This window comes from Geospiza fortis, unplaced genomic scaffold (genome assembly GCF_000277835.1).
Source record: "Geospiza fortis unplaced genomic scaffold, GeoFor_1.0 scaffold143, whole genome shotgun sequence".
In the NCBI taxonomy this organism is placed as follows: Eukaryota; Metazoa; Chordata; class Aves; order Passeriformes; family Thraupidae; genus Geospiza; species Geospiza fortis.
In genome coordinates, this window is record NW_005054590.1 from 523,917 (window position 1) to 537,796 (window position 13,880).

Sequence of the window (13,880 nt, forward strand, 5' to 3'; positions counted from 1 at the left end):
CCGCCGGCCTCAGCCCAGATCCCTCCCGGACGGTTTGTAGGTGCGCCGCTTTCACGGCGGCCGCTCGAAAGCAGCCCTGCGGGACGATCCGCGGCCCCGGCCCGACTCAGGGGCTCTGGGGTAAAAGCCTCTGCGCTGGTGCTCTGCGGGACACTCGCCCTGCGCCCGATTGCTTCCAAAGGCATTTCACAGACCAGGTGCTTCCAGGCAGGAGAGACGCAGGAGGTGGGCTCAGCCTTTCAGACTTTACAAACCCGAGGAAGCTCTAAGCAATATTTGCCAGGAAGTTTTCAAGTATGCTGCTATAGGACAGAGCCTGTGAGAAGAGCTGATTCGGTGACCCTGTACTCCATGATGCGAGTGGGGCTGGCGGCGGTAGCAGGCAGGGCATAGCTTCATGGGGAATACACAGAATGTTTTTGGAGGTGAGGCAGGGACCCAAATCCCACACTTTTCTCTTTGTACTTGGCTTGGTGGAAGACGGGGACCTTTCACAGAACCAACCAGATAACAGCATCACGTATCTTGCATCGATCTTTTCCCTGCTTTTGTCTTTCTGTCATTTTCACACCAGCACTTTCCAGTTCCTCTGAGGCCCCAGCTACCTTTTGTCCTAGCTTATGTGACAAACGCAGTAACATCCAGAGTTCAGTCTGCACTTAGCTTTAGGATGCTTCCATTTGAAGCCTGAGGAGAGTGAATGTGGAAGAAAAACACCACTGCTACTTCTTGTTCTTCCAGATATATTAGCTAGTCTAATAAGTATGACCTCTCTCAATAAATCTGCATTTTTTTTATTCCCCTTCTGCCCCAACAGGCTCCATATCATGTAGATTTTTTCAGAGGAATCACTTCAAAGATTGGCAGTGCTTGCTCCTGCCAGTGTCCACACCTTTTGCAAGTTTATGTTCTGATGTCCCCAAGTAGATTTCTTTTAGGAGTGCACGGCTTTTCCTAGCTTCAGGTTTGCCTCAGTTCATCACTGACTGCTTGGGGGTTGATTTGAGGCCGAAAGAACTCAGACCTCCGTTTGCACAGAGGGAAGAGGCCAACAGAAGAGAAAAGAAAAGGTTAGTGTGGCTTTTGTGGACACTATAAAGAGCCAGTCAATACCATTGTAGGGACATTGGAGGGTACTCAAAGCAATCAGCGAGGGGCCATTGTGTTCCTTTAATCTACATGTGTGTTTCCCAGGAACTCTATTAGTGAAGATGAATGAACTGTGCAATGTCCCTAATTTCTTCTAATTTGAAGCTGGGGGTTTACAGCACTCAAAATCAGCACAAAACACACCTGTCTCTCCAGAAGTCTTGGGCAAAATTAGGAATCAGTTTTGCTTGTTATAGTTAAGAAACATAGGAACGTGAGATGAAGGACCAAAAACCCTTTAGTCAGTGCCATAAAGGGCATTGGATCCTGGCACAGATGCTGATTTTGGGGTACCTGTCAAAGTTGTCAGTTACAGAGTCAATACTCGGGTTTTTTGCTGTTAATTACAATATGAAGGCAGAAAAAAAGCTTTCCAGCCCTGGAGCACGGTGCTTGAGTCCCACACAGGACACAAGAGACCTTCCTCCCTGACAGAGAAGGCTCCTCTTTGCTCAGCAGTAAAATATTCCACTTGTGTTTTCCATGTGGAGCTACATTTGTTACTGTAGCATCCTTCTGGCAGGCGAGTGGAATTGTTGAAAGAGGAAGCCACTCCCTTGATCCCAATTTGAAAAAATACCTGAAAAAAACCCCATAACTGTGTAGCAGAGCAGAGACAACTCTGACTCTTCCATCTCTAGATCTGTCTTTTCTCTCTTGCCATACTTCAGGCACAGACTGTGTGACACGCATGAGGCATTACAGTGCTCCGGGGAGGGAAGAAGTCTAATGGTTCCTCTGGTTGCACAGAGGGTTTAGATAGGATAAGAATGGTGACTGAACTTTTCCCTTTGGGTCTGATGTCCTGGCTGTCAGTTGAATCGCTTGCAGCCCTCTGGGATTTGTATCGTATTAGGATGAAGCCTCAGAAACTGATCCTGTGGTACCTCCCAGCTTTGCAAAGACCATTGACCTTTGGAAACTTGTGGGGGCAACCAGAATCAAATTTGAGAGTATTCGTTAGGGGATGAAACAGGCAGCGCCTGTTACTTGCCTTTCCAAGGGGTATCCCCATTTCATCACCTTTTTTATTTTTTTGCAATGCATTATTAAAATTTCTGCTGAAGTTATGCTTGGACAGTAACAGAAGTTCTCAAGATGGACCATCTGTAAAGTGCAGCTGTCTGCTGTACCTCCTTCCACATGTACAGTGAAGACTAAAGGGAAGTAATTTTCATCCTGTAGTCACTGTTGAGACATATGCATGGGATGTGGTTTCATGCAATGAAATCAGCACCATAAAATGCCACAGGTTCTTCCTTCCTTTTCTCCTGCCTTTTTTTTTTTTTTTTTATGTCCAGGTGAAATAATTACTGCCTTGCAGAGCAGAGATTTGAAGCTGAAGTCACACTGCAGGAGAGACATCACTCTCCAGACCAAAGATGTGCAGCAGGGGGGACCTCCCTGAAAAATAAATAGGGCTTCCAAGGTTAGACTGCAAATCAACAGGAGGGAAGCAAGGAAAAGGAGGAAATATTCAACTAGAGTGAACCTGTACCCTCCTGCAGTTTGCATGCTCTGTATCATCCAGCAGATTGTTAAAAACAACCCAGAAAAAGGAATTTTTCCTCCCCAAAAATTCCTAAGGGCGCAGTTTCAGAACCTTCTTGAAAGCATGATGCATGAGGAAGCCGTCTCCTCCGGTCACTGTATCACTCACACTTTCATTGTTTTTCCGCTGAGACCTTGCTTGATCTGCCCAGGAGAATCAGTTGTGTTTTCTCACCTCCCAGAGTCCTGTCTGGCACCAGGAGTTGCACAGAGATCTTGTCCTGCTGTCTGTCCAGGCTGTGGGTGTGGAATAGGCTCTGGGATTCAGGCAGCCCTTCTGGTGGGAGCACCATGGGCTGGGTGTGAGGGCACTGGCACTTGGGCCTGCCATGCTCATTAGGAGGGAGGGGAGGTTCATGCTATAAGGCTATATTAACACAATCCTTCTTTACTTGTTTTCCAATTAGCCTAATTGAATTCGGATTGCTTAAGAGTGGGCACTAGAGACATTTATCTTGATGGGATGACGGTCTTGAGCTCCAGCGATCCTATTAACTCTAAGAACCCAAATCCCAGGTAGGGTCGGTCCAGCAGTAGCTGCCATGTGACCTAACCCTTTAATCTGCCCCTGACAAAGACACACGGACACACAGGCATGTCCCTGTCCATTCTCACACGTGCATAGCTGCATGCACATGAGTACACGTGCACAGATATGGACATAAACATTGCCAGACTTGCATACCAGCACATGCAGTGGCTGTCCTGTGACCTGTTCCCAGGGCTGAGCACCTTGAGGGCTGCGTGTACCTGGGGTGGCCTCACCACCTCCTGCATGTACTCATGTGCCTCCCCAGGCCTGTGCCTAGCGGCTGGAGGCGGGAACAGCCGGTGCTGGAGGGATGAGCCCTGCAGGCGCTGCCAGGAGCAGGCAGCCACCTCCAGCGAGCTGGAGATCAGGCTCCTACTGAGGGCAGCGCAGATTGCCCCCCTGCCCTGGCCCTGTCACTCCAGACTAAATGTGGGAGCTCTGGTCTAACAGGGGTGCCTAAGCCAGCTCACTCCTGCACCAGCAGCATTTCAGCGGGCTGGGCGCCCATCCTGCGCCAGTCCCAAGCCACCTCCCAGTCCCGTTTGTCTCTGCCAGCCCTGACACTTTTTTTGGAATCTCATTAATAATTTCTTTGCTGATTCTGACTGTACTTTCTTCTCTGACTCTTTAAACCGTGAAAATGCTGATCCTATATCTGCTGACAAATTTAATTAGATCCTTTAAAGCACCAGATGCTTTCAGTAAGATTTTTGGGATGTCCCAAGCACATTTTAATTCAAAGGTCAAAACCCTTAGGCTTGTTTATTTTGGTGTTTTATAGATAGGACAATTCAGTCTGTAAAGCAACATAACAGTGTGGAGACACCACCCAGATTTCTACCAATGCAGAGGGAAATGCATTGAGCCTCACAAACCTCAGGCTGGTTGAGCTGAGCTGGTGACTATTTTATCTACTTTATCTTTACATAAAGACCCCACTTGTCTTTCCGTACAGATAATTAGATTCTGTGGTGCCATGTGAGAGCAGAGTCCCAAGAGGAAGAAGTCAGATCAGAAGTCTTGGTGATTTTAGGCAAAATAGTTCTGATGCTTGAGGGACCTGCTGGAGATAGGTTCTGTCCACTAAAGAAATTACTTGTTGGATGAGAGCCATTTAACGCACTAGGACATCCTCTGGAAAGAGCAAGGAAGGTCAGAACTTGTAAACTCTGTGTTTCCTAGGTAAGAAGGAAATGAGCAAGAAAAAAGAAGCATATTTTCTTAATGCTACAATGGGGAAGAAAATGGATAACTGGTTTCCAAGCAAGGGGAGGGGAGGGGAAGGGAGGGGAGGGGAGGGAGAAAAGACAAAGAGAAGAGGAAGGAAGCAAGCAAGGAAAGAAGGAAAAGGGAAAGAAAGGAGGTAAATCATACTTCATGAATTTTTTAATTTAAAATTATTGTTTTTACTTGATTGGCTAGAGACAGAAAGAAAGAGAGAGAGAAAGAGACTTATAAACCTGTAGGAAGGTGCTACATGTATTAATTTCCAAATTTAATTTCCAGGCTAGTTGCTGGAGAACTTACAAAGCCATTCATTTTCTAGAATTCCTTGGGAGTAGCAGCCTGCATGTCCCATAGGCACAGGCAGATTTAACATTAGTGAGAGCCCTGCCTTTCCTCAGGTTTAGGTGCTCCACCCTGGCATAACCTTCCATATTTAGCTTTCAATGGAGACAACTCCCAGAATCAGCGTGGGGAGCTGCTTTTAGCCCTGTGCCAGTACCCCCAGCCCCAGAATTTGGCACACAGAGCAGACAAGCAGAGAGTCGCTGCTGTCCCTTGGTGTTTGAAGTGTCTTTGAGAGGCTGGGAAATGAAAGCAGACTGAAGAAGCCTGCATTGCTCCAGAGCAGGGCTCACTGAGAGCCACCAAGCCTTATTTCCTCCAAGTCCCCACTCAGTGTGTACGACAACATTTTTGGCCCAAGCTGTTGAGTTACATGCTTCACTTTTTGCCTTTTGCTACACTTCGTACAGAGAGGATTTTAAAAATCAAGGTTTTGCAGCAAATGTCAATATCTGAGCACTGTGTTTGCCTCAAGATTCTTGAAACAGACATGTTCTTATAAGAAATATATATGTTTATTTCTGAAAGCAGGATTAAATGAGTGGTTATCTCTATGTGATGTATCAGAAGCATGATTTTGTTCAAACATACACATTTAATAGCATTTCAGTCATGTGGAAAAAATGGAAAAAGGCACATTTTTTTCCCAATATTAATTGTTTTAAAGCCATTTTTTTCCATGGGGGAAAAAGTTGTGTTCAAAACTGAGGATCGATTCTAACTTCCTTCTAGGCAGTCGCAGCAGGTAAAATTTTACTCTCCCCTCAGGGTTTTAAGTCTCTCTCTCATCACTTTTCTATATTTACACTGAATGCTCTAGAGCTAAGTGCTTCCCTCTGCCTGCTCTCCCTCTGCATCCCCGGCAACACAACACTGAAGTCACAGCCTTTGGGCAGTGGTGGCTTTTCTACATCATGGAACATTTCTGCTCAGCTGCCTGTTTCATCTCAGTGAAGGTGGCTTGTGCCTTCTCTTTGATGGCATCCATGTCCATATTCTGGATGTTCTGCAGCTGGCCCAGGATAGAGTCCTTGTCTTCTTCCTCCTCCTGATCTTCTGCCACCATCTTCTGAAGGTCTTCTGGCAATCCCACATCATCTCCAGCCATCTGTATTTGATTCTCATCCAATTCACTCTAAAGCAGGAAACAAAACCAACAGATGAGAGTATTTCTGCTCTCCTAGGATCTACCAGAGAGACTCTTGTTTTGTTCTTTTTTAGGTTTTTAGGGAGAATCGAAACATACAGATTTTTCAGTCAATTTTTTGTGTGCAACTTGTGAATTCAGGGCCTCAATTAGCCTCCATGAAAGTTCTAAGATTTTTTGGGCAATGCCAATTATACTTCTTTGAAGGGCTTCAGCACTGTCAAAACTGAAGCCCTCAGTGTCACTTGCCATTTTAGAAATCTTTGCCATGCTGATGGTGCAGGAATTCCATTCCAAGTTATTTGTAGCCCCCAAAACCATGCTGCAGGAGCCTACCAGCTGCTGTGCTGTGCCTGTCAGCTTCTGGTCAATGGAACAAGAGCTTTAGAAGAGCTGAGGTACCATTTCCTTATTCGATTGTTGGGCAGGGTAGGTGGGGGGAATTTCTAGGTATCAGCACTAAACTGAAGCCTTCAGGAAGAAAGATGCATTAAACTTCAGAACGAATCACTAGAAAAAGGGTCCCCCACCTTCCCAAACCACATCTGAACTCTGTCTAGGTCTTTGGTTGGCCTCTCTGAGTTGTGATGAAGAGCAGGGGCTACCTGGCACATAATCAGTGTTGCAGTGCTGGCAAGTGGGGTAATAGGAGGACTTGGACAACAAAAGAGAGGAGGGAGGTTGGTTGTGAGTCTGAGAAAGCAAAAGGAGACAGGAGAAGAAACTGGTTAAGCAATTAAAAGGGCTGAGATGCAGTAAGCACTACACACACTTGCTTCCTGCCTGCCCACTGAAACACTCCATCGGTGGGATTATGTCAATTTTTCAAACAATGGTGATTTTGTTCACATTTTCTGGTGGATTTTGATGGATCCAGAGCTCAGAAGCACAGGATATTTCGACACAGTTCACACATCAAAGATAACCATTAATGCCTCATTACATCTCCAAAATTAACCATGACAGCAGCAAAGGCCTGATATGAATAAGCAGCAATGCCATCAGCAGGAGGTGTTTTTTAGAGTGAGGTGTCTGGGTTTTGCATGAATGAAAGGACAAATGAATGCAAGGACATACATGAGCAATGTCTGTGTTGTTGCAGGCCATAGCAAGGACAGGCAGGCTGGGGGTGGTCAGCTGCATAACCACTATTTATGGTTCCATATTTCCACACTTTCTGTTTGCAATGACTGTACTTCCCTTTAATCTGATTTCCCCCCATATTTCCTGTGAAACTGTAGGGAGCTCTAGCAGGATTGTTACTGCTATGTGGATAAAATGGGTGAGGACATCTCTTCACCTTTTTGATAAGGATTGCTGGAGTCAGATCTGTGGGAGCTAGAAACAATCTCCTGAACAGAAGAGGTATTTTTTATTAATTGTGTAGCAGGAAAAATGGTTTTAAGCTTTTATTCAGCAACTGATGGCTATCAGAGGAGTTAGCCCTTTTGAAATCCTTGCCAGCAGCAGTAGAGGATGATAAAAAAATGTTAATTACTGAACAAGTGCCCCTAATCAGTCAATCACACATGTTCTTTCCTTTAGAATTATTTCCAATTTAAGGCATCATCACTGAACACTACTGAACACTGAACACATCTTTGGCAATATGAACAATTGTCTGGCATGTTCTTGCACCAAAACCCACTGTCCTGTGGAAGTGTGTGATGTGATGTGCAACAGTTTGGGGCTTCAAAGTGTTCTCTGATCAAAAACGAATATGCTGAGATATAGTCTAGAGCAGTACAATTCTGCCCAAGCCACCTGCCTCTACCCACTTGGCATTTAGCTTTAATATACCTAAAATGTGCTTCAACAGGGTGGGGCTGCTCAACAAGAAGCAAAGAAGCACATGATGCATGTACGGCCTCTTCGCTTCCTTCTAACATTTGAGCATTTGATTCCTGTTTACTTGGATTTGAAATGGAAAAGTGAACACAGAAGCAACATCTATTTTACTAAATTAAATATGCCTGGCACTGGTCTCTTGCCCCAAGGCCAGCTGGCCTGGAAAAACCCACTGGGATGCTATTGAACTCTGTTGCCCTACCAAACAGGGTGGTCCCATCTAACTGCCATTGGGAACGCCTGACCTAACTCCCAAACTGGCCGTGGGAACTGCTTGGGAGAGTGCCCAGGCCAAAACTGGGTCGGACATTATTCTGACAATTCAACAGCATCGGCAGTGGAGTCTGAGTGCATGGTAATATTTTTTGACCCTGATTATGCCTCTGATGTAGTCAGTCCCAGATCTGTTTTGCTATAGATACAATAGAGTTCTTCACATATACAACGATACACAGGTAGGTGTGAGCAGAAAACTGTCTAAAGACCTGCTTTGTCACAGCTTGAGAGTAAAGCCCTCTGCCCAAATTAAGGTGCAAGGGTCAGTTCAAGCATACCAACTTTATTTTGTAGCAATGTGTACAGAAATGAGAAAAAAGGTGAATGAGAGAGGGAGAAGGATTAAGATAGCACAAGCAGGACATGGTCGCTGTCTGACCATCCCAGGGGAAATTCCTTCTCTGGCTCCCACAGGTAAAGGATACAGTTTAACATTAGACAGCTCCATGTCCACTGGGCAGGAAAAGCAATGTCACTCAGGGAGAGACACAGTCCATGCCCACAGGAAAAGCAGTGTCCCTCAGGGAGGCAGCTTCTGTCACTAAAAGTTTTGTCAAGCTCCCTCAAAGGGAGACAACGGCCCTCCACGAGGTGAGAAGAGCAATCAAAGTTTGGTATTGTTTGTTTCATGGCACTTTCGTTCCTCTGAACAATGATGTTAAAGTCTTCTGTGCAACTTAAGGAGCAAAGAATACCAAATGCTGGTTCAACGCTGCTTATATGAAGTCTACTTGTAAACCAAAAGGATCAAAGCTCACAGACTAATCCACAAGGGAGCCAAACTCTTTTCCAGCATCCCTGTGTGATGTACTTCTTTCCTTGTGCCTGACTTATCCTGCCATAATATTTACCTATGCTTATGTGCAGAGATCCTTAGGTAGCTGACTCCAGACCTTATCCTGTGATTCATCACCTCTAATGCACCAGTAACATACAAAATCAGAGTTCACCTTGCCTTCACCTGCAGGTGGGACTTAAATTAGCAATACAGCAGCAACACTATCCTTTTGCCATTGAAGGGCTGCAAGTACCTTGCAAGTAGCTACAAGGAGCCAAATGTTAGAACCAGCAGCCTTCCTGCCCAGGAACACCCTCAGAGAATCCAGAGATCGCAGCTTGGAGCACAGAGCTGGTGAGTGGGGACTGCTCCCTCCTGACATCTGCCTTGGGACTCCTTTTTCCACGGCTCACCGTCAGCTCATGCCCCTGTGTTTAGAGCTTGCAGAAATTAATTGATTACTGAATCCCAGTTCAGGAAAAAGGCAGCAAGCGGATAAGAGAGTTTGGTGAGTTTAAAAAAATAATAATAATTATTATTAAAATATTAATGTCTGTATTTATATAGTTTTTAAAATTGCACTGAATACACCAAAGATGAAAAAGTTGTCCACAGATCAAATGTCTCATGGCTAAAAACATCTTTCTGATGACAAACCTAAGTTGACAACTCTGTTAATAGGATTAGGTTCATTAAGGGTCTACTTTCTCTTATAAATCTGGCCCAGATAGCATGGAGCTTTAGATTTTACATGGCAAAGGGGGCCCCTGCTTAGTCCTGAATTTCATGCTTTTACTTAAAATGCTTGCTAGTGATTGATACTGGCAATATTCAGTGTTTCTAGACCATACTAGGCTACCTGAAATTACTTTCAATTTTCAAAATATTTAATGCATTATCAGAAGCCTGAGAGCATTTGCTGCCAGTATGTTGTATTGCAGTACTGAATTGTTTTTCAGGGACACATTAGCATGCATGTAGTAGTTTCATTTTCTTCCTGCTATAACATGTTTTCTTAAGGGCTGATGAAAACCAAGAAATGCTATATAGGGAGAAACAAATGCAGGAAAACGTGTCCTGCAATATTGTTTTCTAGCTTAGAGCTACTCTCCTACCTTGGAGACAAATCTTCTACTGTTATTACTGAAATATGGCCCCAGAGAGCACTTGGTACATGCCAAAGCCAAGATCCTCCTGGAGATGGGTCAGAACACCACTGCATACTTGTGTGTCTGTGAGCACTCAGCCAGGGGGGACTGGTGACCTGGACACCATCTCCAGCTGCAAAAAGCACTACGAGTGGGAGAATTTGAAAACCAGAGACACCCAGCTCCACTGATGTTTAGTTGAGACCTGGACACTCGTGTATCCTGGAGCTTTCCAGAGCAGCCCCTCTTGGAGCTGCAAGCTCTGGCAAGACGCTGGGTAAATGCTGCTCAGGAGCTGTGGCAGCCCATGCCTCCAAAAGGAAAGCAAGGCCTAATGATGTTTTACTCCTCAGCTGCTAATTAAAATGCTGGTGTTTAGAGACTTAGGCCTCCAATCCAATCAATCACTTAAAATCTTGGACTTAATTTTTTTGCATAATTAATCTTTCTGTAATTAAACTCACCCTCAGGGTATGTTGTCCAGCTAGAGCACCAGAGGAACCAGGCTCTCAGGGGGGGAATACATCTTACCTGATTTCAGATGTCACCTGGCTTCCCTCTGGAAGAGGCACGGCCACTGGGAGGTGACCCAACTCCACCTTGAATGCTTATTTAAAAGTTTGGCTAGATGAAGCTACAGGTGCTGGTTTCTTTCTGTTGGTGATGAGTCCCTAAATGACTTGTTTGGATTAAGCACTACATTTTTTAGCAGCTAAATTTACAGGAGAGAGATTCTTTACCTTCCTCCATTTTAATTAATCAAAAAGTATGGGAAAGTACTGATCAGAAAATGAGTGGTAATGACTCAGAGCTGGCAGGTGAGTAATACAAATAAACTTTCAAATTGCTAAGAAGCATATATCCTTGAGGGGTATAAATGAAATATGCCAACATCTTCCCAGTAGTGACAGACCAGAGCAAATGTGTGATCCAAACCCCTGGAAAGAGTACTCTGTCCTGTATTACCTCTCTGCTGCCCATGGCAGAAGCCTACAAAATAACACAATAATTTAAAAAATTATTTGAAATATGTTGCTTGAAGCTTTTACTTTCAATATTTTTGGCTTTCCTGGAAATACTTGACAGTGCCAAGATCACTAAAGGAAAAGGAATGGGCAGTTTAAAATTGGTTGAAATTTGGCCTCTGGACTAGATGATCTCATGAGCTACAGGCTTACCTTGGGCAGTCTGTACTTTTCTCTCAGGTGAACCCTCAGAACAGCTCGCTCTGCTTTTTTCTGTGCAAATGCTGCATCTCTTTCCATCCTGGAAATCAGAAAAAATGTTCCTTCAAGATGCTAATAAAAACAATCTTTTGAACTAAACCAGTTGCTTGGCTGCAAAACGCTACACATGGGAGGTATTGCCCAAGAGAAGTAACTTGTCCAAAGGCAAAAAAGGAGCAATACCAATAAAGTGATGCCAAGGGGCCACACTTCCTGTGCTTCTGTTACTGTGAATTTTCCTGGTCTTTCTTTGTGCATTATTTGTTTCATAAGAGCAATGAATTCTGAAGCTTTCCTGTATGGAAGAGCACTGACTTAATCTGTGATTTTATAAAATGTTTTCTTTAGATTTAAGAACTGGTCTGCACCAATTTTTTTCAGATTACATATGCATTTATTTGCAAAATGTGTCTCCTCAAAGATTTTTGGTAACATGTTTCAGTATAGGTATTTTGGCACGTAAAAGCTACTTCAAAATGAAATATTACTTTTCCTCTTCTTCCAAAATGAGTGTTTGCATTTCTCTCGCTCTAAAAACAAAACCCGCACAAACAAATCTAAAATCTGAGAAGTACCCAAAGCCTGGTTGGTTACCGGTTCTAAACTGCCTGACACAAGTTCAGCAGGGCACATTTACTCTTCTGGTCTCCACTCCTGCACAGCTGAGCACTGGGCAAAATCCGTGGGGCCTTGGAACAGGACCATGCTCTGCCCATGTCAGAGCTTTCTGACACAACACCACATCTCATCCAGAGATGATCTTTTCTCTTAGAGTTTCTAACTGTCCTATAGGGGTATTCCTGCCCTGCTTCCTCAGTACAGCTCAGCAGGGAAAGGACACGGGCCCCACTTCAAAACAGAATAGAAGTAATTCTTTTCCCAGGCATTTCCCTATCCCAGGAATCCTGTGCTTCTTCTCAGTCTCCCTAAAGCAGCTTCCTGCCAGTAGGTGATCATTTCTCTTTTAGATATTACTTGACAAAAGGCAGAGCAAAACATTCTGTGCTTTTTTCCAGACCAAAGGAGATCTCTTCAGGGCTTCCTGATTGAAATGTCTGATGCTAAATACAGACCTGGATACCTCAAATTCCATCAGTCATTAACCTGGCACCTATAATCATCTTACAAGAAGGATTTACACAACCATTATGTAATTGACCATTAGAGGAACAGATGCATTTGAGATTTAAAAGTCAATCGTTTTATTTATAATTGTGCATGGTTTGAACTCCTACACACGCCAAGTCTTCCATTTTACTTGTTTTCACAAACACAGCAAGTGATAAAGATTGTCTTTACAGACAAAATTGAGACTTAATTGATTTTAAAGTTCTGCTTTGTTTAGTAGATTTTAGAAAGAAAAATAACTGTCTTAAACCTTTGTTCAAGATAAATGAGCACTCGGTACTTTTTCAGGTCTGCCATAATAAATGTGGACAATGAAATATTACATATTGAAAGTGTACTCCACGTGGAGTTCTAGAACAAATCATATACGTTAGAGAATTAAATCCTGCACTACAAGCATCTCGGAAAATGTTTCTAGATAAAGTAACATCACCTAGGAATGAATCCAGCATATCAAGCTGTGGAGAGAGCAGGAAAGCACAGGAGACAGTTAAAAGATGGGGGGGCAGGGGGGCAGGAAGAAGGAATGTAATATTTTACCATTTGCAGCTGGGGAACTTTTATTTTGGAAAGTCTTTCTAGCAAAGATTCATCTACTTAAAAAAAAATAGTGAAGAGCAGCATGTTTGGCTTTTTCTTGGGTTATTTTTATTTGCACAAAGTTACCAAGAATCAGCCCCGTACTCATAATAAGGGAACAGGTACTCACTTCTCCTCAACCATTTGCTTTTGATATTCCTCATACTCCTCTCTGGTCATTCCTGCAGCTGCTGCTGGATCAGAAGGAGTGCTTTCTTCTTGGCTTTCGTCCCCTCCACCTCCAAGTCCCAAATTCTTTACCTGGTTGCTCAACATACTTTTCATTAGAAAGGCCATCTTCTCAAAAAAAGGAAAAAAACAAACAAACAAAAAAAAACCAAACAAACCAAAACAAAAAAGGAGCTATAAGAAAACAACTCCAAGAAAGCCAAACAGAAAATGTTTTCAAACACAACAGTTGAAAGCGAGAGAGTTTCTACAGCCACATCAGCTCTTCAAGGGCACAGTGCTAGTGAAACGTGAATGCCAAAACCAGTTTGTCAGCCATAATCTGGATTAAAGAAAGAACTCCTTAATATATAGAGGCAGATGGTTCAGATTACTCCAAAAAAATCATTAGATGCAACTACCTACTTTTTCCATTAATACTTTAAGCTAATTGTACACACACACACAAAAATCAATTGTAGTGTGCAATAGCATTTTGACATCTTTAGTCTTGAAGTTTGCTCTCACTTTCACAGAGATCACAACATTCCCTGGATCTGAATTGAAAACCTGCTTGACTCAATAGCCATAATAAAATAGCAAAATTCAGGCTACTGAGCAGAAAACCCTCAGATTTGAGATCTGAAAACTTGAATTCTTCATTAAGCAAAACCCCCTATTCTTTTTATCCATGGATATTTTATCCCACTGGACAGAAATATTTTGTGTGGTTTTTCTTCAGCCCCTCTTCCTCCAGCTGGTTTATCTTGCAGATGAATGA

The 13,880-nt window shown here is 43.6% G+C and overlaps 1 protein-coding gene across 1 annotated transcript in view; it reads right to left on the reverse strand.

Moving 5' to 3' along the window:
• Window positions 1-5,708: 5,708 nt before the first annotated feature.
• The window catches only part of LMAN1 (lectin, mannose binding 1), a 23,130-nt gene continuing 14,958 nt past the window's right edge, over window positions 5,709-13,880 (reverse strand). Inside the window, exons 12-14 of the mRNA XM_031064439.1 lie at window positions 13,062-13,228; window positions 11,177-11,264; window positions 5,709-5,936 (exon numbers count right to left, since the gene is read on the reverse strand). Of these exons, the coding sequence (XP_030920299.1) occupies window positions 5,709-5,936; window positions 11,177-11,264; window positions 13,062-13,228 (483 nt within the window). The remainder of the gene's footprint in view (window positions 5,937-11,176; window positions 11,265-13,061; window positions 13,229-13,880) is intronic.